This window comes from Ascidia mentula, chromosome 3 (assembly GCF_947561715.1).
Source record: "Ascidia mentula chromosome 3, kaAscMent1.1, whole genome shotgun sequence".
Taxonomy (NCBI): Eukaryota; Metazoa; Chordata; class Ascidiacea; order Phlebobranchia; family Ascidiidae; genus Ascidia; species Ascidia mentula.
The window spans coordinates 21783934-21811762 of record NC_138568.1 but is presented as its reverse complement, the minus strand read 5'-3'; the positions used below and the strand labels follow the sequence as shown (position 1 = coordinate 21811762).

General features: G+C 38.7%; 3 protein-coding genes across 3 annotated transcripts; 2 read left to right on the top strand and 1 right to left on the bottom strand.

The window, feature by feature from the left end:
- The first annotated feature begins 3953 nt into the window (after window positions 1-3953).
- On the top strand, window positions 3954-5865 carry LOC145895332 (uncharacterized). Its single transcript, XM_082984125.1, has 4 exons — window positions 3954-4208; window positions 4522-4875; window positions 5110-5307; window positions 5729-5865. The coding sequence occupies exons 1-4, from the start codon at window positions 4000-4002 to the stop codon at window positions 5820-5822; spliced, it is 855 nt and encodes a 284-aa protein (XP_082840251.1). The 5' UTR covers window positions 3954-3999; the 3' UTR covers window positions 5823-5865.
- A 171-nt stretch (window positions 5866-6036) lies between these two features.
- LOC145894044 (uncharacterized) lies at window positions 6037-16295 on the top strand. Its single transcript, XM_082982484.1, has 18 exons — window positions 6037-6800; window positions 7113-7466; window positions 7700-7897; window positions 8320-8715; window positions 8992-9186; window positions 9507-9905; window positions 10150-10329; window positions 10817-10942; window positions 10998-11060; window positions 11440-11663; window positions 12246-12496; window positions 12984-13115; window positions 13283-13456; window positions 13782-14078; window positions 14388-14568; window positions 14840-15008; window positions 15324-15532; window positions 15964-16295. Exons 1-18 carry the CDS (start codon window positions 6592-6594, stop codon window positions 16239-16241), a joined length of 4035 nt encoding a protein of 1344 aa, XP_082838610.1. The 5' UTR covers window positions 6037-6591; the 3' UTR covers window positions 16242-16295.
- A 3844-nt stretch (window positions 16296-20139) lies between these two features.
- LOC145895237 (uncharacterized) lies at window positions 20140-21605 on the bottom strand. The gene is made up of 2 exons (XM_082984009.1): window positions 20799-21605; window positions 20140-20666 (listed from the first exon to the last, which is right to left on the bottom strand). Exons 1-2 carry the CDS (start codon window positions 21584-21586, stop codon window positions 20588-20590), a joined length of 867 nt encoding a protein of 288 aa, XP_082840135.1. The 5' UTR covers window positions 21587-21605; the 3' UTR covers window positions 20140-20587.
- Between the last annotated feature and the right edge of the window lie 6224 nt (window positions 21606-27829).

Genomic DNA, 27829 nt, shown 5'->3' with positions numbered 1-27829 from the left:
GACCAATGCTGCCAATATTGGAAAAATTGGCTCTCTGGCATCACCTTGTGGGCTGGTCACGTTATAAAATTACAAACTTTGTTTGGCAGTCTGGGTTTGGGACAAGGATCTGTTCAACCCTTCTGTAATCGTTTCTAAACACGAGATTGTCATACGACTATTTGATGATGATGCAAACGAGTCCATTCCTGTGTCATCCTGATTAAGTCGGATGTAAATAACAATGGTCATGTGACATCATATTAACCAGCGTCGCTGTGTTTATAATTACACCTGGCTTTACTTCTGACGTCACCCACAACCTCTAAATGAGTTGTGTTTGGATACTAAAAAAAGTTATATTATTGCTCAAAAAGAAAGACCGGAGGTACAGGGCATAGTTTAGCCACGTAATAACCAACTATGACATCAACCGTAACAGGATTCCATATCTGAAAAAATCAAACTCTAAACTTTAAGCTTGTTGCAAGAACAGGAAAGTCGTAGAACATAACTATAAGAAAATGTTTTCCATGCAGCACATTTTGTTGCTGACGTGTTGATGCCCATTATGTAATCGTTTCTAAACACAAACCCCAGACAAGATATCTCGGCCACAAGCGGTTGCCCGTCCAACTTTTAACGAGGTTATTCTTTCTGCACGGGTCGCTCGCGCGGTAACTCAACTGACGCAGACTTCCCTTCCTGAGAGTGACAGGTTGCCACAACTTCGCTGTTCCCGCAAAATTTGTGTTGTCAAATTCCTGATGAAGTGCGTAAATTCATCCCATTCATTACCACATGTATTAGTGGGGTGTATATTAATGCTTAGTGCAACGTGTTGACAATATGAATAGGAGGAGCGAGTAGTTTGCTTTTTATAGACGTAAATGAGCTGGGGTAATCTGTGTGTGTTTGGTTTCTAAATAATTTTACCATTATTACGTCATCTTATGTTAAGATATTCCGTGACTTTTTCATTTAAACTGACATGGACTCCCTCCTTGTGTTAATCCTGCTCCTTTCACTCAGCTTTCAACACTCCAGTACTTCAGGTATGTGATTTGTGATTGGTTAAACTTGTTTATCTGATACATGTACCAGCAACTAACTGGTTTGGAAATCGTCTGGTGACCAACTGTAAAAAAACAACCAAACCACAGATTTACTCTTTGTAACCAAAGGTTAGAGCAGAACTTCATTCGTGGCGAGATCCTTTAATAGTCGATTTCATCTGCTTTTACGAACAATGCACTGTGCTACTGCGATGCTGTATTACAAAATTGTGTGGAGACGTCATGTATTATAAACTGCATGCGTTTTCCAACACGTTCTTAAATGCCGCATATTGTATTTGCGCTTGATCAGATGGTTGTATGACTCATAAAAACTTACTTAATAGAGTTGATTACATTATTTACCCCCACAGAGTGGAAACCGAATTTTATCTGCGACGACGGAACAGTAATTTTACAAAATCGGTTTTGTTCCAACTTCTCGGATTGTCCTGACAAAAGTGATGAAAGAAAACCAGAAATTGTGTCACAAGAAACCAACATTACTTCGGAATATTTAATGTACGTTTAACTATACTGTAGGTTGATTTAAGCCAGCGCACGCACTAATAGCAATGCAGAAAACTGTTTTAGTTTTTTTTGTGCAGTCCTGTATCCTCCAATTACTATAAGACTTTGCCATAAACAATTGCCGGCATGGTTTGGTAGAAATACAGAATGTCAATGTATTGCCTTTGCAAGGCGTGAGCGCCGTAAATAACCACATGTACTGGTTAGTGTATTCATTCAAAGTACCGCGAAAGTGTGTCTGTGTTTTTATATCAGAATAATTGCCAGGGCAATGAAAAACCTGCGTTGCATTTCAGTTGCTCGCTGCCCCGTTTGCTGGGTTGGATTGAAACATGTGCGATTCGTCGTGTTGAGTTTTGTCGAGGCCACACCCAATGCATCGGTAAAACACTGTGCGACGGTTGGTGTCCAGATTTTTATCGCTGTCCGGACGGAAGTTGTCGCCAAAGAGCTTTATTGTGTGATGATGAATTCTGCAACGATTGTCCGTCTTCGAGAAGGCTCGACAATGGACACGGGTTTAAGTGTTTGAGAAATGGGAGGTTATGCAATCTGCCACAAAACCTTTTGTTTGATGGAATTTCTGACTGTGACGATGGTTCGGATTTATGCTATGTTCCAATTGGAAGCAATCTGATTGGTGATCCAAGGTAAGTTTAATGTGTTTATAATGAAATATATAAGTGGGTGTAAAAGTTACGTATTAGTGATTATGGTGTTTATGGTTTAACTTGGGCTTGATTCTGTAATGTACTTTGCATTTTTTGCATTTCGCTTTTTCGTGATGTAAAACGTTTTGGGCCCACTGGTTGGCTTGGTACGATATAACTGCAAATTTAAAGTTTACTGACTAATAATGTTTTGCAAAAACAATTTATTTACAGAGACGTCAGAAACCGAACCGGGTCCTTCTTTAACTCCACCATATGTTTCGCGTGTCGAGACGAACAACACACGATCGTATCGAGTTCAAACGTGTGTAATGGGAAGGTTGACTGCCCCAACCTGAAGGACGAATGCCAATGTGAGAAGGAAGCACACGGAATATGTGGTTATGTCAGCAAATATGAAGAACACCCGACGTAAGTGGATTTATAAGAGGCCTAAGTTTCCACTGAGGGTCGCATAGTTTGCGTCGAAGCAAGCGTAACATTGAAAACAGTTTTTTTAAATATGGCGGCAGTCACATTACATATGAACACAGGAACATGTTAGAAAAAATTTTGACTGAGATGTGGTCAAAAATGTTAAATTAATGATGTCGTCTACAACAAAATAATATTTTACTTGTAATGTTATATTTATCACCGGCAAATTTATGCATGGCTCGGTTATAATTCATCCACAACTAAACATGTTTTTCTGTGAGCTGCATACAGATGGCCACTGTTTCGACCCATAAGGTCTCATGAGTGCAGCTTGGTGCGACTCTTCTTGGCCTGCAGCTCACAGAAATCATATTGTTTGCTCCACTTTGCTCATCTACACGTTTTTACTTCGCAGATTAATAAAGAAATGCGACTGCTTTGATTCGAACGGAAATTGTAACAATCTCTCAACTCTCAACAACGCCACGACATTGAATTGTAAACGGTAATGTTTGGTGATTCAGTTTAGAAATTATCAGTTGAAAGGTTTAGCTTTTGTAGCACTTTTTGTAACACACAAACCCCAGACAAGATATATCGGGCACAAGCGGTTACCCGTCCAACTTTTAACGAGGTTATTTTTCCTGCACGCGTCGCTCGCGTGGCAACTCAACTAACGCAGACTTCCCGTCCTCAGAGTGAGCGGTTGTCACAACCTGTCAAATTTCTGATGAAGTGCTTAAATTCATTCCATTCATTTCCACACGTATAAGAGGGGCGTATAGTGATGTTTAGTACCACGTGTTGTCAATTAATATAATTAGCAGAAACGAATAGTTTGCATTTATTAAAGACGTTAATGAGCTGAGGCAGAAGGTGTGTGTTTGGTTTCCAAATAACTTTACCACTAATAAAATCGTATGTTACGATAGTCAGTGAATATTTTGCTTTAAACTGACATGGGCTCCCTCATTTTGTTAATCCTGCTCCTTTTACTCAGCTTTCAAAACTCCGAGCTACAGGTATGTGATTTGTGATTGGTTAAACTTATTTATCTATACATGTAACTGACTGGTTTGGAAATCGTCTGGTGATCAATTCTGAACAAAAATATCCAAACCACAGATTCACTCTTTCTGAAGGTTATGATCAAACATGATTTGGGATTCATAATTAATCCGTTTAATTTTCTTTTACGAAGTACACACACTGAGTTACTGAGGCTGTCAGGCATATTCATATGATAAAAAATGGAGACGTTTCATATTATAAACTGCATGCGTCATCAAATATTCGAAAAACGTGTTTTTCAAAAAAAATGCTGCATATTTTATGCGCTTGACCAGATGGTTGTACGACTCATGCAAACTTGCTTAATAGAGTTGATTACATTATTTACCCCCACAGAGTGGAAACCGAATTTTATCTGCGACGACGGAACAATAATTTTACAAAATCGGTTTTGTTCCAACTTCGCCGATTGTCCAGACAAAAGCGACGAAAGAAAACCAGAAATTGTGTCGGACGAAACCAACCTTACTTCAGAATATTTAATGTACGTTTAACTATACTGTAAGTTGAGTTAAGCCTGTAGGTTGAGTTAAGCCATCCCACAGCAATGCAAAATTTGTTTTAGTTAATTTATTTTTGTGCAGTCCTGTATTCTCCACTTACGATAAGACTTTGCCAATTGCTGGCATGGTTTGATAGAAATTCAGAAAATCAATATGTTGCGTTTGCAAGGCGTTAGCGCCGTAAATAACTACATGTACTGGTTGTTGTATTAATTCAAGTACACACGAAAATGTGTCAATGCTTTTATATTAGAATAATTTCCAGAACAATTAAATACCTGCGTTGCATTTCAGATGCTCGCTGCCTCGTTCCCTGGGTTGGATTGAAACTTGTGCGATTCGTCGTGTTGAGTTTTGTCGAGGCCGCACCCAATGCATCGGTAAAACACTGTGCGACGGTTGGTGTCCAGATTTTTATCGCTGTCCGGACGGAAGTTGTCGCCAAAGAGCTTCATTGTGTGATGATGAATTCTGCAACGATTGTCCGTCTTCGAGAAGGTTTGACAATGGACACGGGTTTAAGTGTTTGAGAAATGGAAGGTTATGCAATCTGCCACAAAACGTTCTGTTTGATGGAATTTCTGACTGTGACGATGGTACGGATTTATGCTATGTTCAAAGTGGGAGTAATCTGAATGGTGACCCAAGGTAAGTTTAATGTGTTTGTAATGAAATATATAAGTGGGTGTAAAAGTTACGTATTAGTGATTATGGTGTTCATGGTTTAACTTGGGCTTGATTCTGTAATGTACTTTGCATTTTTTGCATTTCGCTTTTTCGTGATGTAAAACGCTTTGGGCCCACTGGTTGGCTTGGAACGATATAACTGCAAATTTAAAGTTTACTGACTAATAATGTTTTGCAAAAACAATTTATTTACAGAGACGTCAGAAACCGAACCGGGTCCTTTTTTAACTCCACCATATGTTTCGCGTGTCGAGACGAACAACACACGATCGTATCGAGTTCAAACGTGTGTGATGGGAAGGTTGACTGCCCCAACCTGAAGGACGAGTGCCAATGTGAGAAGGAAGCACACGGAATATGTGGTTATGTCAGCAAATATGAAGAACACCCGACGTAAGTGGATTTATAAGCGGCCTAAGTTTCCACTGAGGGTCGCATAGTTTGCGTCGAAGCAAGCGTAACATTGAAAACAGTTTTTTTAAATATGGCGGCAGTCACATTACATATGAACACAGGAACATGTTAGAAAAAATTTTGACTGAGATGTGGTCAAAAATGTTAAATTAATGATGTCGTCTACAACAAAATAATATTTTACTTGTAATGTTATATTTATCACCGGCAAATTTATGCATGGCTCGGTTATAATTCATCCACAACTAAACATGTTTTTCTGTGAGCTGCATACAGATGGCCACTGTTTCGACCCATAAGGTCTCATGAGTGCAGCTTGGTGCGACTCTTCTTGGCCTGCAGCTCACAGAAATCATATTGTTTGCTCCACTTTGCTCATCTACACGTTTTTACTTCGCAGAATAATAAAGAAATGCGACTGCTTTGATTCGAACGGAAATTGTAACAATCTCTTAACTCTCAACAACGCCGCGACATTGAATTGTAAACGGTAATGTTTGGTGATTCAGTTTAGAAATTTTCAGTTACCCGTCCAACTTTTAACGAGGTTATTTTTTCTGCACGCGTCGCTCGCGTGGCAACTCAACTAACGCAGACTTCCCGTCCTCAGAGTGAGCGGTTGTCACAACCTGTCAAATTTCTGATGAAGTGCTTAAATTCATTCCATTTATTTCCACACGTATAAGAGGGGCGTATAGTGATGTTTAGTACCACGTGTTGTCAATTAATATAATTAGCAGAAACGAATAGTTTGCATTTATTAAAGACGTTAATGAGCTGAGGCAGGAGGTTTGTGTTTGGTTTCCAAATAACTTTACCACTAATACGTCATCGTATGTTACGATAGTCAGTGAATATTTTGCTTTAAACTGACATGGGCTCCCTCATTTTGTTAATCCTGCTCCTTTTACTCAGCTTTCAAAACTCCAGGTCTACAGGTATGTGATTTGTGATTGGTTAAACTTATTTATCTATACATGTAACTGACTGGTTTGGAAATCGTCTGGTGATCAATTCTGAACAAAAATATCCAAACCACAGAGTCACTCTTTCTGAAGGTTATGATCAAACATGATTTGGGATTCTTAATTAATCCGTTTAATTTTATTTTACGAAGTACACACACTGAGTTACTGAGGCTGTCAGGCATATTCCTATGATAAAAAATGGAGACGTTTCATATTATAAACTGCATGCGTCATCAAATATTCGAAAAACGTGTTTTTCAAAAAAAAATGCTGCATATTTTATGCGCTTGACCAGATGGTTGTACGACTCATGCAAACTTGCTTAACAGAGTTGATTACATTATTTACCCCCACAGAGTGGAAACCGAATTTTATCTGCGACGACGGAACAATAATTTTACAAAATCGGTTTTGTTCCAACTTCGCCGATTGTCCAGACAAAAGCGACGAAAGAAAACCAGAAATTGTGTCGGACGAAACCAACCTTACTTCAGAATATTTAATGTACGTTTAACTATACTGTAAGTTGAGTTAAGCCTGTAGGTTGAGTTAAGCCATCCCACAGCAATGCAAAATTTGTTTTAGTTAATTTATTTTTGTGCAGTCCTGTATTCTCCACTTACGATAAGACTTTGCCAATTGCTGGCATGGTTTGATAGAAATTCAGAAAGTCAATATATTGCGTTTGCAAGGCGTTAGCGCCGTAAATAACTACATATACTGGTTATTGTATTAATTCAAGTACACACAAAAATGTGTCAGTGCTTTATATTAGAATAATTTTCAGAACAATTAAAAACCTGCGTTGCATTTCAGATGCTCGCTGCCCCGTTTGCTGGGTTGGATAGAAACTTGTGCGATTCGTCGTGTTGAGTTTTGTCGAGGCCACACCCAATGCATCGGTAAAACACTGTGCGACGGTTGGTGTCCAGATTTTTATCGCTGTCCGGACGGAAGTTGTCGCCAAAGAGCTTCATTGTGTGATGATGAATTCTGCAACGATTGTCCGTCTTCGAGAAGGTTTGACAATGGACACGGGTTTAAGTGTTTGAGAAATGGAAGGTTATGCAATCTGCCACAAAACGTTCTGTTTGATGGAATTTCTGACTGTGACGATGGTACGGATTTATGCTATGTTCAAAGTGGGAGTAATCTGAATGGTGACCCAAGGTAAGTTTAATGTGTTTATAATGAAATATATAAGTGGGTGTAAAAGTTTTTATTAGTGATTATGGTGTTTATGGTTTAACTTGGGCTTGATTCTGTAATGTACTTTGCATTTTTTGCATTTCGCTTTTTCGTGATGTAAAACGCTTTGGGCCCACTGGTTGGCTTGGAACGATATAACTGCAAATTTAAAGTTTACTGACTAATAATGTTTTGCAAAAACAATTTATTTACAGAGACGTCAGAAACCGAACCGGGTCCTTCTTTAACTCCACCATATGTTTCGCGTGTCGAGACGAACAACACACGATCGTATCGAGTTCAAACGTGTGTGATGGGAAGGTTGACTGCCCCAACCTGAAGGACGAGTGCCAATGTGAGAAGGAAGCACAAGGAATATGTGGTTATGTCAGCAAATATGAAGAACACCCGACGTAAGTGGATTTATAAGCGGCCTAAGTTTCAACTAAGGGTCACAGGGTTTGCGTCGAAGCAAGCGTAAAATTGAAAACAGTTTCTTTAAATATGGCGACAGTCACATCACATATGAATACAGGAACATATTAGAAAAAAATTTGGCTGAGATGTGGTCAAAAATATTAAATTAATGATGTCGTCTACAACAAATTAATATTTCACTAGTAATGCTGTATTATTCACCGGCAAATTTATGCATGTCTCGGTAAAAATTCATCCACAACTAAACATGTTTTTTATGTGAGCTGCATACAGATGGTCACTGTTTCGGTCATCGAGATCTCATGAGTGCAGCTTGGTGCGACTCTTCTTTGCCTGCAGCTCACAGAAATCATATTATTGGCTCCACTTTGCTTATCTACATGTTTTTACTTCGCAGAATGATAAAGAAATGCGACTGCTTTGATTCGAACGGAATTTGTCACAATATCTTAACTCTCAACAAAACCACGTGCGCTCAAACTTCACCTCCAGCTTGCCACCTGTCGAACTCATGCAACCAAGACTTTCCCTGCGACATGCTCTGCTCCTACCACTTCCGGTGTCCGGATATGACGTGTCTACCAAGGTCAACCGTGTGTGACGGTGACGTGTGCAACGATTGTTCGTCATCACAGAGATGGAACAACGGACACGGTTTCAAGTGCGCGAGGAACGGGGGATCTTGTGTTCTGCCACAAATCTTGTTATTCGACGGGATTGCGGACTGTGATGACGCAATAGATTTGTGTTACGTAAGCCAGGAAAACGACACGGTTTTAATGGGAAATCCCAGGTACATAGAAATCACATTTTTCTCACCAAACCTTATCTAAATGTGAATGGAGTTACCGGTTACCATTACTTTTACATTGCCGCAAGATATAATTCGAAATGGTTAAAGTTTATTAAATTAATGCAGCAAAATCATTTTAACGCTCAGGCAAGGGTGCTAATGTACCATGAGGGTATTCTGTATTTATATGATTTGGTTAGACGGAATACTTACCAACAATCAACAAGTTTCTGTTGTGAATTAAGTCATACAAGTAAAACATCACTTTGTTTAAAGCGACGTCAGACAATCGATATTCGCTGAATTCAACAATTCCGCTTGCTTCCGTTGCCACGACAACGAAACGATAATCTCCAGCAAAAGCGTGTGTGATGACGTCATCGATTGCCCTGACTTAAGTGATGAATGTTCTTGTGGCGGGGAAACCCCAGATTTGTGTCGTCATGCTACGTCATATGCCTCAAACCCAAGGTGAGCGTGAATTTAAGTGTCTCTTATTGTTTTGAATTTATGGGTGAATGTGTATATAGAGGTTGCATGGTTGCCATGCAATCCAAATTGTAATTTTCTCATTCCATTTTAATGCACATATGATCTTTAAATAGCAGGTTTTGCAGCGACACTATTGGTTAACCCATTCTCAAAATGCTGTTTGTTTGTCAACTTTTTTCATTGAGTGCAAACTGAAGGCCCTTCCTGTTGTATGAATTATATGCTCACCAATTACAATTTTCAAATTGTGAGCCCTATTTATTGATTTTACAAACATAATTTTCTTATTTCACTTTCAGCCTCGTGAGAACTTGCGAATGTTTCGACGATTCAAACACGTGTCACAACCATTTGAACCCGGATGACCCCAACATGAACTGCAACAAAACCAAACGTCAGTTGTGCGATTCCCTCGTCCACCCGTGTAACTCTGGCGTCCCGTGCGACATGGAATGCCCGACGCACTTCCGTTGTCCCGACACCACCTGCCTCCATCGATCCACCATCTGTGATGACGATACCTGCAACGATTGCTCGTCCCACCTCCGATGGCAGAACGGGCACGGGTTCAAATGCACGCGGAAGGGCAGTGATTGCAACTTGCCTCAGATGTTTCTGTGGGACGGAGTAAAAGACTGCGATGACGGGAGTGACCTTTGTTTCCTTGACAACGAAGGACTTCTCACCGACAATCCGAAGTAATTTGCTTCAAATGTTGTTGTTTCTTGTGGGGGCTGCCATCAATACTTTAAACTAAATATCTAAAATAATTTTGTTTCAATTTAAAGTGAACGCTATTTAACTTCCTTTTAGGCGCGTAAAAGTGGAAAGAATTTAAAAACTTATGTTTTCGTGGCACCAAAAAAGTGGCCGCACACAAATAATACCAAATTGTATTTCTCCAAATTGTAACAAAACAACACATCTCGATTTTTTCCACAGCGACATTCGATCATCGATGTGGGCCCAGTTCAATCACTCCCTGTGCTTCCACTGCCTATATGGTGACCTCATCATTCCTAAAACCAGCGTATGCGACGACGTCATAGATTGTTACGACATGAGTGACGAATGCTTCTGTGAAGGTCAACTTCCTGATCTCTGTGCGAAGTTACAACCACAGTAAGATCTCTCATATCTCAAAGAATCCAAAGCATTTTGAATGATTACTATGGGCAGTTAATAATAATCAAACTGGGTAATGGGGTAGACCGGGGTTTCTTAAACCGTGTGTCGTGGCCCTAAAAGGTCTTAGAACCCCTGGTGTAAATAATGTTGTGTTGCAAGACTTCGACATTTGTAACCACTCTAGTTTGGCTTGTGATGAAAAATTTAGCTTGCATTGGTTGCAACGCGAAATGTAACATCGGTTTCTACCCGTTTGGAACAAGCTCCAGTCCAATATAGTTTTTTAACATGGTCTGTGTACAACACCACCAACATCCAAGCAATAACCAAAGTCCTCATTTGTATGTTGGCGTGGTGGGCAACAATACTCAATCCAACCCAACCGATGACGAGCTCCTGTTGACTGCAACCTGAAACCAAAATGGCCGAAATTTTTTTTTATATATATTTAACCTTAGTTGACCCTAACGCTTCCATTCAGCGTCATCTCCCAACAAAGCGTATCCAGGTGCAACGGAGGTAAGTTTGATTGTGGAAGTGGAATATGTGTTGACACTCGTCAGGTCTGCGACGGAAATATGGATTGCGACGATGGATCGGACGAAATGTAAGCCATAAAAAGAGTTATAAACTACATAATACAAATGCATGTTGTGCTTCAGGTCGGAGCTATGCAGTGGAACAGCACCTTGTGGAAACCAGACGGTGCCAGGAAAACTATGCCGGTAAATTGAAATTTAAAACATCATTGTTAAAACTGGGTACAAGTTACAAGGTAGGTACAAGAAAGTGGTTTAAAATTTATGTTTTGCATGACTGTTGTGGAAATTTGTTTGCACAAATATCTGAATCTCAGTTACGCAAAAAACATAAATTTTCAACTATTTTTTGTTCGATGGAGCTTGTGTACAACCACTCACCATAGCAACCTCATGCTTTTATTTTGACTTTGGTTCAATATAAAATAAAAGATGTTTCTCATCATCAGTTCTTAAAAAAATAGAAGCGTTGACACAAAGTCATTATAGTAATATTTGAAACTATACGCGTAAATGAGAGGTTATTTTCAAATTTTCGGGCAGTAAAATTGAATTTGTTGACTAGATGCAGTCATTTAGCATCCGAAACTTGCGAACAGAAAACAGCCATTTTCTGCGATGGAAGAAGCGAATGCGTAACTTCACCTGGAAGTCGGAGAGATTACAATTCACCGGCCGAGGACGAGTGTACGGAAGTTTGTGAAAAATTTACAAGAAATTCGTCCAAACCCGAAATTAATACTGGATGCAGGGATCAACATCTGGTTCCACTGTTTGAATGCAGCGACTGTAAGTGACCATGTTACATTAGCTGCACTGTAGTACAAATGGGACAGCAACAATGTGAATTTATAACATTTTATAATCATGTTTCTCTATTTGCTCGAATGAATTTATACTGGCAATCATGCCACAATATTTGCATGGAAACTACCGAGTAGTATTTTCTCAGGGACTCACCTGCGCTCTTCACTTTGGGCGCTAAAATGATTTTCATAACCCTCAAATGAACTTGAACACGATTGGGGCATTTTGTCCAATCTGGGAATTGGTGGCAGCATTTCAGTCATTAAATTTTATGGCATTTTTGTGAAACATATACTAATAACCCTGACCGATATTTAGTTCGAAATTTCCAAAACGCAACTTCAAAAAAAAAACTTAAATAAAAAAAAATACCAAACGACTCCTTTGTTGTTGATGAACACGGTATAGTGTTCAAAACGTTTGACCGACTTAATTGAAAACTACACAGAATTACAGTTAATGAAAAAACAAGGTTCTTTGCTCGTGGTTCTGATGACAGACATGTTGTAATTTCTGAGGGATTCAACTTTCGACACGTTTCTTATCAAACCTTCTTTTTCCCAGATCACGTTAGACCTAAGCTATGTAACGGACTCATTGAATGCAACCACGCTTACTTCAACGACGTTTACGTTTACCACGATGAAGACCCGACGATCTGCACGTCGAAGTTCGCTTGCAACACAGTGGAAGGTTATGTCAGCATCGATCAACTGAAAGTGTGCGATGGTTTCGTCGACTGCGTGGACGGAAGTGACGAAAATGGAGAATTGTGCCCAGGTCGTATTCATTGCCAGTCGCTTGGTGGCGCTGCGGTGAGTAATTAGTTAAATCCGAAGGTTCCTAAATTGCATACAAGCGTTGAAGTGCACTTTATGATGCATGGAAGCAGGAACTTGAACAAGCCAGTACGGTGTAACACAAAAGTGTTATTGTTTTAAATAATGTTTGTTTTAAAATAGTAATTTGTTTTTAATTACGTAGTAATATTTCATGCATTGGCATCATTGACTGAATCGCCCCACTGCGCAGGTCCTTCTTGGCAATCACAGCTATCGTATCGCGATCAATAGGTTCACAGGCTTGGCAGCCTAGCTGGATCAGCCACTTTTTCCTCCGACTTTTTTCAATTACGCTTTTTTTCAAAAACGCTTTCAACCTTTAACCTTATTCAAATAACACTTCTTCTGCGTGGACACACGTGGAAACTTCACAGACAAGTTATTAAATAACCTGTCTAAAAACTTTGAAATTGATTTCCATCACAAATTATTAATAATTTTCTGTTTTCTTTTCTGTCAGCTTTCAATCGGCAAGCATCAAATTTGCGACGGTCAGATAAACTGTGATTCGTCGGAAGATGAACTGGGATGCTCAGACGACGGAAGGTTTTATTGCGAAAGTGGAAAACCTCTGTTTGTGCCGAAAAAACTGGTATGAGATGATATTTTTAACAATGAGCATTCTTTCTTCTTTTTCCGATGGACGTTCCCTAGTTGCCATTTTTCAAAACGAAAGTCGGAACATTTGCAGCTATTTTTATAAACATAAATCTTCATGGTGGATTTGTTCTTAATAACAAGACTCAAACTACTGTGTAGAAATTCAATGGCGTCGGAGATTGCAGTGACTGGAGTGACGAATGTCCCTCGGTGACGTCATCAAGTGAAATGTCGTTTTCATCGAGATACGAATTAATCGCGAACCCTTTGTTACGTGGGGCTGTGTGGATCATGGGACTCGCAGCAACTTTAGGCAACATGGAAAGTATTAGGGTTTTATCTGGTAAAGTCTGACTGTGGTTTCAACTTTAGTCTGCTTACTCAGAAAACTAAGTGTTCGCCTTACGGCTGTAGAAAACACGTCACAGAACACGACATAGAATATTGTCTGTGTCCCCAAGCAAATGCTTAAATATTTGCACTACACCACTGTTTTTCAACCACCCAACCTTATATGAAATCTGGTGACATTGAATGGATTTGTCTAGTGCGAAGTGCTTACTTTAATGAATAAGTTCTTTTTAATACATTTGATCATACATCCTACAAATTATTGGGTATAATTCGAAAAAATTAAACTAACCTTTGTTTTTTGCAGATGGTGATGTTAAAAGAAATAAAACCGGCAACACAGTCACGTGGTAATCACGCATCGTCGCGCGCCAATCACATTCTAGTGTTCAACCTCAGTGCCTCAGATTTTCTCATGGGAGTTTACCTTATCATACTTGGATCTATGGGGGTTCATTACTCGGGAGAATACTGCAGCAGCGACCTCTCGTGGCGGTCCAGTGGGGCATGTGTTGCCCTCGGGGTGATGGTGGCGCTGTCGAGCGAAACTTCAGTGCTAACCATGGTTCTGCTGACTACGTTTCGTCTCTACGCCGTCTTTAAGGTAAAACCTATGTGTGGAACGTTTTAGTTGTGAACGTAGACTGAGAACTTCGTGTGGCGACAGGATAACGACAGGCATTTGTGTTTAATGTTGCTAAAGGCTTTCATTCAATAACTGTTTTCAGTTGGGTTTCTGGATATCATATTATAGTTTTACTTTTACAAATGTTTGTAATATGCAACAAACCGAAAAAGAAAACACGAAGTAACACTGTAGGACATCACATACAATAAACTGAACAAACAACCTCAATAACAATCAAGGAACAACAGCTACATCTTCATACAAACAGATCACTTGAATTTTTAGCCTTTCCAAGCATCTTCAAACCCCAGCACGCGCATTGTGATGTTGTCAGTCTTCATGACTTGGTTCGTGTCGTTCTTCATCGCGTTGCTGCCACTCACGGTCGAGTTTGAAGAAAAATTCCAAACCAAAGCTTGGATCGAAAAAAATATGGTCTTTCGTGACGTCACGGTCGATTTTTCCGGTAAAATATTCTGACCAAAGTTGTAGTATTGCAACTGGATTTGACCCAAATTATCATTGAATTTAATGGCAGAGCGTTTACGTAAAAGTGGCGAAACTTTATGGCAATGAATAAAATTATTCTTTTCATTGTTAAGCTGCATGTTGTAAGTTAGAGGTATAGTTCTCTACATAAGCATCAAGTTTATTCCATTGTTCCGTAACACATTGTTGTGTGTTTTCAAATTTGTATTCGTTAGAATTTACAAACGCTTACTTTTGTTTCTATACAGACATGAAAACTTTTGTGAAGCGAGTGGTGGAGTTTTATCCCGACGTAAACCACACCGACTTCACTTCCGCCTGGAAACAAACAAACCTTGCTACGTCATGGTCGGATCTTTACCGTGTGCTCATCCGAGGTGGATACCATATACTGGATAAACCGAAAGGATATCTCGGGTACGATCAGTCCGAGGTTGGGTACACACACACACATCCGCTTTGGTGAATTCGTTGTTCTTTTATCGGTAGCGTACGCTCGCCAGTCAGCAGAATCCTCCCTTGCAAAGCTTGTGTTATGAACTCTGCCTAACCGTTTTATCCACGTAAAACCCGATTGTATGAAATCACGTGAATTCTTTACCGAAGCAAAATATTATGTTTATTTGTTTATCTTCTATCCATCAGTTCAATTTCTTTGTATTTCGGCAACTTGCATTTGGAACGTCCTGAAATATAAACTGTAAAAGAAAAATGGCCTTCTTTTTATTTCAGATATTACAGCAGCAACAGTGTGTGCATAAGCAGATTGTTCGTCACTTCGTCGGATGAGGCGTGGAGTTATACGATGTCTATTATATCTTTTAACTTTGCCGCTTTCTTGTACGTTGCCTTCTCGTACTTTCTCATCTACAGAAAGACGACCAAAAGTGGGCGGATTGTCAACAATGGTCAGAATGCACGAGTTTCAAAGAAAAATAAAGGTTTGATTAAAACTTTCTTCGTCGACTGTCATCCTATAATATACAGACCCTCACTGACTAGTTCTGAAAAGTAACTCAAGTCACCTCTTCTACAAAACCCTTACATCACCAATGTACGCGCTGTAGTTTTTAATACCAAAGTAAAAATGCATCTTCCGGTATTTAACGGCCTCGCCTCCATGCTCCACTTATATCCACGTTTAACATAACATGAAATTTTTTCACGAATTTATTCGTGTGTTGCGTGATTAAATTTTCTATGTTAGTCGTCACAAACTGCGTTCAAGCACTGCATTGTCGACTTTTATCTGCGGAACCTTGCAATTGTAAACCATTGGATGTATTTGTATGACGTGAATATGACTTAAATTTTAGCCGAAATAACCGCCTCCCATTTTGTCACATCTATGTATCTTCCTGTTGTGTTGCAGATATGCAGAACAAAATCATAATCCTCATCCTCACCGACTTCTGTAGCTGGATTCCACTTTCCCTGATGACTTTCCTCCATTTCACCGGTTTCACTTTGCCCTCTGTGGCTTACGTCGTGTCGGCAGTTATTCTGCTTCCAATTAACAGCGCCATCAACCCTCTCATATACTCCACCGCTTTGGATAAATTGCGCAAGAGTGTGGTTCACAAAGTCAGCTCAAAGTTGTCCAGGCAACCGATAACCCAAAGCACGGCTTTTCAAACCGCCCAAGTTTAAAACGATCCAAAACCGCACAGAAACATTTCATAACGCGGTTGATTTGCGCTTTTTGCAACAATGTATTTATAATGTATTGAAGTAATATTGGTTGTTTGTATAACTGACTGCAAACAGAATATTGTGCAGTAAATATTTGATGTTTTCGATACGGTGTAACCTTTTCCCTCGATTGGATAAGGACTGTAGGTCGATCCATGATGTCATCACTCGTGACGCGGCAGGGAATCTTATTAATTTGTGACGTTTGTGACAAAAGCTTGATATTTAAACTTAACATCCTGTGACCAAATCAGTGCAATATTCGATCGACGTGCAGAAATTCTAAGGTCGGTACAATGAACAAACCTAGCGAATCGGAACGGAAGTTTAAAGTCTCAAACGGATGCGGCGGAATTTAAAGTGAATCATCACATATGCAGTAGAGGTTGAATTACCTTCGGACATTGGATTCATTCCAAAGTCCGACTGAACAACTATAAATTCAATCTGATAATGAATGCGAAAGGTTGCGTTTAGTTAATGCTGGCCTCTGACTGAAGCAAATTCAAACAAACCATGCCACTGTTGTTTATTGGCAAGCACCGTTGCTAAGCAACGCGAAAAGCATTAAATTCACGTACAAAGCATTATTGTTCCGGAATGTCGTGATCACGGGGAATTGCATCTGCATAAAAAGATGATTAAACATGAACAGATCAATTTTGATACACTTTATGAACAAGCAAAATGATAATAAATTACCAATTACAACTATGGTATTTCAACTTATTTCAACAAAAACTTCTGTTAGGATTGTTGTGGACGTTAATGTACCGTTGATTCGTTTTGAGCGTTTTAAGTATAACGATATGGTATATACCGAAAAATATATATGTGCTATTATACCTTTGGCCAGAAGAATTTGAATTAAGTGCTTGATGGCATTCGCAATGGAACTGTTTTAACGGTTAACAACATTAACACTTACAAAAGGAAATGAAACCTTTTGTGCAACTCTTTGAAACATGTTTAAGTCAGTTCAGGTATTTTTGTAACAGAAGGTGATTTATAAGCGACAATTTGTTCCAGATTATTCACAAATTTTGGGTTTACTTAAGCAAAAGCTCCTTCTCTCCAGACACAAACAACAGTAGTGAGGTTCTAGTTGATCGAATGGAAGCTTGGGTGCGCAAATTGCTGCAGAACGACAATCCGGTGAACCCCCATCTGTGCAGTAATATCCACGTAATATCACTGGGGGCCTGGTGAAATCACATGACATTCCTGGAAAATAACCACTTTATTTTGCAACTGATTCAACAAAACGTAATTTATAATTCTTCACCTAACGTAGATTTTTATAAATATTTTCATGCGTTCAAGTGGAGTAAATTTTTACCGATATTTTCGCTCACTATACGGCAAGGCCTCATGTGTTTTGGTTATCGTTTGCTCAAACAAAAAAGGAATAAAGTAACTGAACCTATCAACTAATAATCGCGTGTCATGAGGCGCACGTGACCATACCAGTTCCAAAAATAATTATCCGGAATATATTTAGTAAAACGAACCAACAACCATCTTTAAAATTCAGGTTTAAACCAGCTACGTAATAATATGTGAGAAATTCCCGTACAAAGGAACTCAAAATCAACCTCACCTCGGAATGTCATGGCGACGCTGGTACTGATGAGGAGGAGAAGGATGCAGGAGGTGAAGATTTTGTTCATGGTTTAACAACAACGAAAGACCTCAGGTTGAATCGAAGTAAAAATGTCAAATTACTGTCCAGGTTGAAACACGCAACAATCATTTGACCACAATGAACAAGAACACCTGGCTCGATTGGTTTTGTGCTGAAATGACGTCACCGACTTTCCGGTCCAATGTTTCAATCGTGGTTCGATTTGAAAAATTTTGCATTAAAAAAATATCACTAACGTACTAAATAAATTGTGTAAGCTGCAGACGGATGGCAACTGTTTCGACCTAAAAGGTCTCATAAAGTTTGTAAAGGCAGTCACGATTTCCAACATTTAACACTAGGTTTACCGCTAATGTTTAGAGTGGAGTAACAGAACTAGACACCCATGCATAAAGGTAATTTCACTTGTTGAAAACCACAACACGCTGGTTGGAATTACAGAAAACAAAAATTTGTCCATTGGCTGAAAGCAAAGCAAACCAACAAATTTAACCAACGGTGATTGGCAAAATGTAATAAACATGCGTTTTCGACGGCTAATGTGGTCAATATACGGGATCTTCATACGGAAAGTTTAACGATGCCTGAATGATATATTGCCTGGATTTGCAAAGTTTCGGAAGAACAAGTTAATATTTTAAGTGTACCTGTTGATTGTAACCCGTTGAATGGTGATGTCAAAATTATGTAATTCCCTGAACCTTGCACACAAAGAAAGCGAATATTTCGAGAATATTAATATGATTATTGAGTAACAATGTAAACTTTTTGTGGAAATGTACAGGAAATAAAATGGCCGTTTCAGAATTTGTAACATCAATCGTTTATTGGTATATTTTTTAGATTCTTTTGTGTATTTTTCCGCCCCTGTTTTAATTTGATAAAAAAGAATTCCCAGTCAGTTGTCGTCATGCAACGAATTTGTTCAGAAACAAAGCAATCGGGAGTTGATGGAACTTAAGGATAGATTTTGCACCAGACATTCTGGTATTTATAATAGAAGTATACGTATTTGATGGAGGAGGGCACGACTCGCTCTAGAAGTTTATTGAAGACAAGGTGGATTTTTACACAAGCTCTCTGTTCTCTGGGTGTTCGAGATTGTCAGATGACTTATTGATGGTGATGTCCATCAATCCACTCCTTAATTGAAAACTGCCACATGGAATTGATCAATGTTTTTCGTGTCGAAAAGAATTTTCGTTTGGACGACATTGATCCACACAAAAAATTTCAACGAAAGCAGCAGAAGAAGAAGTGCTGAAATGGTGCAATAGATAATCATTAGGGGTGCAAATAAAACCTGTAAAGGGACAGCAGCGAAACAGAAAAAAGCAAATAATTCACCCGTCAGAGCACGTCGGCTCCAAGCATAAAAAACCCTGACGTCATCTTGATCGCGAATCAACCTTAACGCCGAATACGCACACCACGACTTCAACTGAGGCACAATAAGAGTCAACTGAGGGACAAGGATCTAACAAGGGACAAGTCTTTCAGAGTTTCTCTCTGCATTCTTTCCGTTTTAAGTAGAATTGTATCGTACTCCTTATCAGGATCGGTAAACAGAAAGTACCTGTGAGTATCTCTGTGAGACGATTTGCCATTTAAATGTATACGTATAGGAAACGGAAAGACCCCAAATTATGAAATGTGCCGTATCAGTCTTACGTCTACCAACTGAATTATCCGGGCGGGCTCTCTTTAAGAACACTAACTGTTGTATTCTAAAGTACACAAACAATGTGAGACACACGTTTCGGCCGGAAAAAGTAAAACGATTGTCATGTAGCGACTTAATCCAACTTTGCCTACAAATGTTTCTGACGATGACCACGCATATTATGTTATGATATATCAGTTTTTAGGAGGGATGAACTCATATATTGCATCTTTGCATATATGGAATATATTTGCCTTGAAGTTTTTCAACAATTTCTTGGGCATCATAGATTATGTAGTTCCTCATTCTAAGGTAACCTATCACATTTTGCAGTTGTAGAACCGCATACTCTTGACTGAAAGTGGTTCTGGCATTAATTGCGGTGTCTTAGGCTTTTCAATGAAACACAAGAACATTCTGTGTACACACAATGATATTAAAAAGACAGAAATAGTCTTTCGAGTAAAATTTCAAACATAACAACACATTGTCAAATAAAAAAAACTTGAAAAGTTATGACGATATTTGATTAAACAGTGTTTACAGGGAATCAGTAATTAACAAACTTAATTACACTCAATAAAATGCGTAAGACTCTTTTTAACACTTGCGATAATCGACAGTCAAAGCGTCTTTAAACACAGTCACAAGTGAAGCGTTATTAATCAAGTACAATTAAGTGCACACAACTAACAGTTACACAATGGATGAAAAAACATTCTACGTCATAACTATGACATCAGAGAACGTTAAATTATATTTCTCTCGTCACGACATATCGTATATATAGAACTAGAAAATCAAGCAAATCACAAAAGAATATAAGTTGACTATCTGTATATATATGGAACTGCAATACATAAGAACAAACTGAATATGCTCTAAAATGGTTTCACGAAAGTTTCAAATCAATGTTTCATCACTTTACGATTTGTTGATGTTTCGCCAACAAGTTTTCGCTTTCTTCCAACTCTTCTATCAGTGAACATTTTAGTATTATTGGACAAAAGCTGGATTGAAGAGTTGTTTCATCAGTTGTTCTTTTTCTTCCTTTACACATCTTTGCTCTTTGAACCTATTTTAAACGAACACATTTTACAAACACATTAGCATATACAAGCGTGCAGAGCTTTCTTTGGCAGAATTTGTGCAAATGACATTGCTTCTTTGTTAAAAGTTGAGTTGAAGGGTATTTTTTAAAACTAACCTTTCCAGCATTGTTCTTGCGGCTATTTCATCAAATTCCTCTAGAAAAACGTGAATCAGATCATCTATTATATTCTCTTCCCATTCTTCCGGCTCCTCATCAGCCTTCTTCCTGGCGATTCTCAACAGGCAAGCGGCGATGCAGGATGACACAGGAATGAAATCAAGCTTTTTCTTCATATCTGGACTATTTTCATTGTCTGGAACAAGTCGTCTGGCAATCTCGAACACCCAGAGAACGGAAAGCTCGAAAAAACGACCCTCGTCTACCGTGGGGCCTACTGTGCTGACTGATTCTGTCATAAACTTCCGAAAGTAATCACAAAACCCACGCAATTTGAGGACGTGATCTTCATTGATAAAGTAGCTGTAACTGTTGGGTTGTTCTGTAAGAGTAGATGTAATTATTAACCCGTTCCCAGGTTGGTTATCAGTTGGATTGGCGAGCAAGATAATATCTCGATCCCCAGCATGAGATCCGCAGCGGAAGAAGAAATAATTTCCTTTTTTATAGTTGGATCTGTTTTGCACAACTTCAATGAATGTGTAAAGTAAGTCTCGTCCCGTGAGACCCGTAAGTTTGTATCGAGGCATTAAATCTTCCGATGGCGAAAACATGTCTGTTTCTACGTATTTTTCACAATGTCTTTTTAAGTTTCTTAGCAAAATTTCATTGACTAATGTTGATGGATCAGGTTTAATTCCTGGTCTAGATAGTTGATCACGGAATTTTTTGTCAAACTCCGCAAACTTCTCAAAATCATCGGACGTGGCAGGAGTTGAAATCATTTCAGATACTTTATTTCAAACCTAAGCTGAATTATTGAAGCATTTAGTTTCCCTTTTGTAACCGTTACTATTTATGACAACATATGATAATAAATAGTACAAACGTTTAAAAAAACACAAGGAGTCCCTAAGGTTCTCGGAAGTTATCAGACTCAGGTCTATACTCACTGTACGCTTGATATTATATCTGGCTTCAAATTATTATGGCGTCACACTGATATGCTACTTTTAATCACCTTATGCGCCACGTTCATATTTCCATTTCGTATGGCGTAGGAGTAAATGGCCACTTCCTGCATATTGTGTGTCTGTGCGTCCCATAGTATGCGTAAGTGCAACAGTTTGCAGTGGCACGCACAGGATAGACAATGCAAAATATAAAGGTAAAAGTTGCTTTGTTATTATTGTAACATTTTTCCTTATCCTACTATGAGGAAAACCAGGAGCCAGCTATCAGAATCTCAATGTTGGGCAAATCAGTTCCAATTTACTTATTGTTATGTTGCTAATAAAATGACAAACTGTTTTAAAGAGTCTCGGATTCTGTGTTGTTTGGTTTCCTTAGCGGACAACGTCACTGTACATTAATGTCAAGATTTCTGATCGGCTCATGCCAAATGTTCTTTTTAAAAGTGATGGCCTATAATAACTCGCACGGATGTCCTTTATTTGTTCATGTGTCGTTGATCACCTTCTGGCAATTCTGGCGCCACAACATTATGTAAATTCATTACTTACAAGATGCACCAACGTTCAAGGTATTAAAGCAGTAATGACAGTTTATCAATGCAACAATATTCCGGACACGTCAGGGATAATCCACACGCATGTTAATCCTGACTTGAACTAAAACTTGCAACAAATTGACGTAATGATACTTCTGTGAAGCAACAAGTACAAAATCTTGCACTGACTTGTCGGGAAAAAGTGGCTTTAACATGACTTGCATATTTAATCTTCTAGTTAGATTAGCTCAATAAAAGTTTAAAGAACCCGTACCCCGCTAAGGCATTATCTTATCTCAGCGACATTATATTACCGCTGTAATACATGTGTTTTTATTTGCGGAAACTGGTAATGTTTATAGGAAGTATGCAATATTGATTCTGCAATTAATACTACATCAGCTGGCATTGAACCAAAGCTTGTTACTTTATTGATACAACGATTTTTTAACGTTTTTGTCATTATTTTGTTAAACCTCGTTTCTGCTGGCAATATTGTGGAAAACACACAAACTTGTCCTGGTATCGACCCTGTTGTCCGAAATTGCCCGGTTGCTGCTACAGTATCATGATGGTGTTTTGTTGTGACAAACAACAACCACGTTACCTCAACGAAGCCACAGAAGTTTAAACAAAAACCCGCTAATGTAAACCCCAGGAAACTACTTTACTTCTTCACAGGAGTTTGCAAACTCAAATATCAAATCTAGTATTTTCATAAAATTTTATTTTTGTTCACCATGAACCACTAGGTTCACCATGTTGCACCACTACCGCAAAATTGACCACAGAGCACGCTATTGCCAGACAACCGCTAGAAAGCCGATAGTGTTGTCGGCTTGTGTCGCAAAAATCAGAAACAAGAAATTAGTCATTTGCTTTGGCCACAATTTTAAACCTGATTTACCCGACATTTTACCCTACCTCACGGCGTTACCAACACGCTTTTCGCATTGTTACAAAACAATATCGCTTAGCAACGTAAAGAATGATTAATGAGGAAAGTTTATAAAACTTCAACTAACAAGGGAGAGTCAGGTTGATTAGCAAACCGTCTACACAGATAAGTTTGAAGTTTTGAAACCAATTAGTTTACCGGCGCTATTTTTTATGATTTTCAATTTAACACCATTTGGTGATTCCCCGGGGGATACACCATCACACACGTGTGCCTTGTTGATATCCTTTGTGGGTTGTACGTCTATGTTTATGTGCCAAAAGTGTTAAAAGATTGGGAAACCTTGCGAACTGACTAGCAAATGTTTTTCTTTCTTTTTTAAGAAAAACAAATGGAGCCAATAATGCTTTTCACAGTGAGGTGCGGACAAGGTAAAGGATGTTTCGATCTAACAGGTCTCATCAGTGCATCTATGGTGTGACTTAAAACGGTCTTGTCAGCTTAATATATCTTTTTTCTTCTATTTGTCTTGAATATATTTCTATCAAGTAGTTGGTGGAATATTTAGGTTACATGTAGTCATGTGGAAAATATTTTCTTAATTTTAGCAGACGTGGAATTACGGATCGAGGTAGGAGGCGATCAAGTTTGAGGCACTTGCTTCTTATATATGGCGTATTGAGGTCTTGTGATACAACAATCGTTATTGATGACAAATTTGGGTTTTGTTACGGAATAATAGGCCTTTGTACAAATTCGTGAATTAGCCGCATCAATGTTACAAGCCGCAAAAAATTACGCTGTGGGAAGCGAATTGTTTAGAATTTTTTTGTGGAAGCCGATATAACGACCTCGGAACCACGAAATTCATTCCCTCTGCGGCAATCTTTGTTTCGATTCCCGGCGAGCTGTTTTTGTTTGGTATTAACTTTCCGTGGAAATGACTTGGGAAAGTTCCTCGCTTCGTCACATTAGCGAGAAATTAAGTTCAAATGCCAATTCATTACACGATGTTAATTTGAAGGCGTAATGATGAGTGAATGGTTGTGTTCAATACGGACTCCAGATTTTATTTAACCTTGCGACTTGAGATGCATTTCTTTGCTTAGTTTTCCAAAGCAAACACCCAATTAGACGATCAATAACTTTAAATTTACATTTAGAGATAGGTAGGCTCTGTAGCTATTGAGTTTGCAGTTCAAATACAAAGCAATCCTATTAAATACGATAGCGTCAGGAAATATTTGGATCACTATCAAATAAAACTGCAATAAGTAAAACCAAAGTTTTGCATTGTTCCGTTAACACATAGTAGAGCAAAACAACCGTGGATCCTTACTGCAACAACACAAACATAAATACCCCCATATTCTAAAACTTTTCGCATAAATAAGCGTCTGTCAAAAATTATCAAAAAAACATTTTGGGAAATTATTACACTATACACAAAGAGTAATACATATAGCACCGATGTTCATCCAGAACGTGCATACCTTTCGTTAAAACTTTATGGTAATGTTCTGTGGGCCCTGCTAACTCCACTGAAACATGATTATGTGTAACTGTCCCCTCACTCCACAGTGCCCCTCTGCATATCACATCCTTCGTCTTCTGGGCACGATTCAAAACCTGATTCCTCGAAATTCTACCCCACCCCCAAGCGTTACCAACAGCTTTTTATATTATTACGAAAAAATATCACTTGGCAACGTAAACAATTAACAAACACCATGTAACGAACATTCTATGTGAGTTGTTCAGTGACAAATATTTTCCCAAGATCATATTACGTATGGATGGCGCGTCCTTCAACACCGTTAACAAAGGCAACAATAAACACAATGTTTATTGTGATTGCGGCAAATGCTTCGTCTCCAAAACGAAGTGCGATGGATTATTTTGCTTTCGGCCACGATTTCAAACCTGAATACCCGCATTTATGAACGAGCCAATATGGCGTTACCAACACGCTTTTTGTATTGTTACGAAACAATATCACTTAGCAACGTAAACAATTTAGCAAACGCCATGTAACGAACATTCTTTGTGAGTTCTTCAGCTACAGGTATTTCCCCAAGAACATATTACGTATGGATTGCGCGTCCTTCCTCACCGTTAAAATGCTTGACTGCTGGTGTTTACAACAGAGAAACTTGGAGCCAGTCAGGGGTGACGAAATTTTAACTCACGCTAACCCCGTAACAATGGAGTGACTTTAAACAAAAACAAACACTTGTGACTTACCAGGGGTACCTTGATGCTAGATACCATCGTTTTTAATGTAGATACACACAGAAGGACATCCCCATCACAGGAGAAGCTGCGCCAATTGGTATAAAAGAAAATAGCATTGATGGCGGCGATTTAAAGAACATCGTGTTTATTGTTGCCTTGTGTTAACGGTGTGGAAGGACGCGCCATCCATAGGTAATATGATCTTGGGAAAATATTTGTCGCTGAACAACTCACATAGAATGTTCGTTACATGGTGTTAGTTAATTGTTTACGTTGCCAAGTGATATTTTTTCGTAATAATATAAAAAGCGGTTGGTAACGCTTGGGGATGGAGTGAAATTTCGAGTAATCAGGTTTTGAATCGTGTACAAAAGACGAAGGACCGGATATATATAGAGAGACACTATGGAGTGGGGTGGCAGTTACACATAATCGTGTTTTCGTGGAGTTAGCAAGGCACCAGGTTAATATGACAGGTCCACAAAACATTACCATAAAGTTTCGCAAGCCATGCACGTTCAAAATGAACATCGGTGCTATGTGTTACTTTGTGTGTATAGTGAAATAAGGAAAAAAATGTTTTTCTCCAAAAATGTTTGGAATATTTTTGACAGACGCTTATTTAAGCGAAAAGTTTCAGAATATGTGGGTGTTTATGTTTGTGTTGTTGCAGTTAGGACCCACGTTTGTTTTGCTCTACACTGTGTTAACGGAAAAAATGCAAAACTTTGGTTTTTGCTTATTGCAGTTACATTTGAAAGTAATCCAATTTACCTGACGCTATCGTATTTAATGGGATTGTTTTGTAGTTGAACTGCAAACTCAATACAGAGTCTATACCAATCTCTATAAAAAATTAAAGTTATTGATTGTCTAATTGGTTGTTTGCTTTGCAAAACTATGCAAAGAAATGCATCTCAAACCGCAAAGTTAAATAAAATCTGGTGGCAGAAATGAACAAAACAATTCGCTCATCACTACGCCTTCAAATTAACATCGTGTGATAATTTCGCATTTGAACTTAATCTCTCGCTAATGTGACGAAGCGTGGAGCTTTCCCAAATAATTTCAACGTAAAGTTAATACCAGACAAAAACAGCTCGCGGTGAATCGAAACAAAGATTGCCGCAGAGGGAATGAATTACTCCCGAGATCGTTATATTGACTACCACCAAAAAAATCCTAAACAATTCGCAATTTAAAACTGGTAAGCGGTTTGCTGCCCACAGCGTACTTGTTTGCGGTTTGTAACATGGATGCGCCAAAATTGCTGACTTTTTGGCGTAAACATAAATTTGTTTGAAGGCTTATTATTCCGTCACAAAACCCAAATTGATCATCAATAACGATTGTTGTATCACAAAACCTCAATACGTCATATATAAGAAGCAAGTGCCTCATACTTAATCGCATCCTACCCTGTAGCTGTGCAAGAATTTGTTTACATAAAATCCACCTCTGTCTGTAATTCCACCTTAGTTAAAATTAAGAAAATATTTTCCACATGACTGCACGTAGCCTAAATATTCCACTAACTACTTAGCTGACAAGGTCGTTGTAAGTCACGCCATAGCTGCACTGATGAGACCTGTTAGATTGAAATGGCGTTCACCTTTTCCGCAACTCACTATAAAAAGCATTGCCTTCGTAGCTTATACTTAAAACAAAAACATTTGCCAGTCAATTTTAATTCGCAATGTTTCCGAATCTCTTAACAGTGTTGGCACATGTACATAGACGTACAACCACAAAGGATATCAACAAAACACATGCATGATGGTGTTTACCCACGGGGGGAATCACCAGATGGTGTTAAATCGCAAAACATAAAAAAACGGCGCCGATAAACTGAAAAGGTTTCAAAACTTCAAACTTATCTGTGTAGACTGTTTGCTAATCAACCTGACTCTTCCTTGTTAGTTGATGTTTCAAACTTTCCCCATTGATTCGTCGTCGGTTTGTGAACTGATCGTCAAGTTACTGTGGGAAAAGTTTGTCGCTGAACAATTCACGTGGAATTGTATTTGAATTGTTTACGTTGCTAAGTGATGTTGTTTTGTAACAATGTAAAAAGGGGATTGGTAACGGCATATTGGCTCGTTTAGAATTTTGGGCAATCAAGTTTGAAATTGTTGCCAAAAGCAAAGTGATCTCATTCGCTTCGTTCTGGTGATAAAGTTTTTTGCCGCAATCACTCTCTCCACAATCAGACAAGTTTGCCAAATCAATGCGGAATTCTCTGCGAAATTTATCACCGTTTCAACATGTCTTGTTTTTTGCTTTTTACTAAATATTGCCTAAAATTATCCACATTTAGACTAACCATGGTTGCGTTGATGGTAAATCCCATCGTTTGTAATGTAGATACACACAGAAGTACATCTC

Excerpts from the sequence above, each read along its gene's own strand:
- LOC145894044 (XM_082982484.1), top strand. The coding sequence starts at position 6,592 with ATGGTTGTACGACTCATGCAAACTTGCTTAACAGAGTTGATTACATTA. Across the intron at positions 9,187-9,506 it reads TCATATGCCTCAAACCCAAG|CCTCGTGAGAACTTGCGAAT; the intron begins GTGAGCGTGAAT and ends TTTCACTTTCAG. Across the intron at positions 15,533-15,963 it reads AGTTTCAAAGAAAAATAAAG|ATATGCAGAACAAAATCATA; the intron begins GTTTGATTAAAA and ends GTTGTGTTGCAG.
- LOC145895332 (XM_082984125.1), top strand. The coding sequence starts at position 4,000 with ATGGTTGTACGACTCATGCAAACTTGCTTAATAGAGTTGATTACATTA. Across the intron at positions 4,209-4,521 it reads CTTACTTCAGAATATTTAAT|ATGCTCGCTGCCTCGTTCCC; the intron begins GTACGTTTAACT and ends GTTGCATTTCAG. Across the intron at positions 4,876-5,109 it reads AATCTGAATGGTGACCCAAG|AGACGTCAGAAACCGAACCG; the intron begins GTAAGTTTAATG and ends ATTTATTTACAG.
- LOC145895237 (XM_082984009.1), bottom strand. The coding sequence starts at position 21,586 with ATGATTTCAACTCCTGCCACGTCCGATGATTTTGAGAAGTTTGCGGAG. Across the intron at positions 20,667-20,798 it reads GCAAGAACAATGCTGGAAAG|GTTCAAAGAGCAAAGATGTG; the intron begins GTTAGTTTTAAA and ends CGTTTAAAATAG.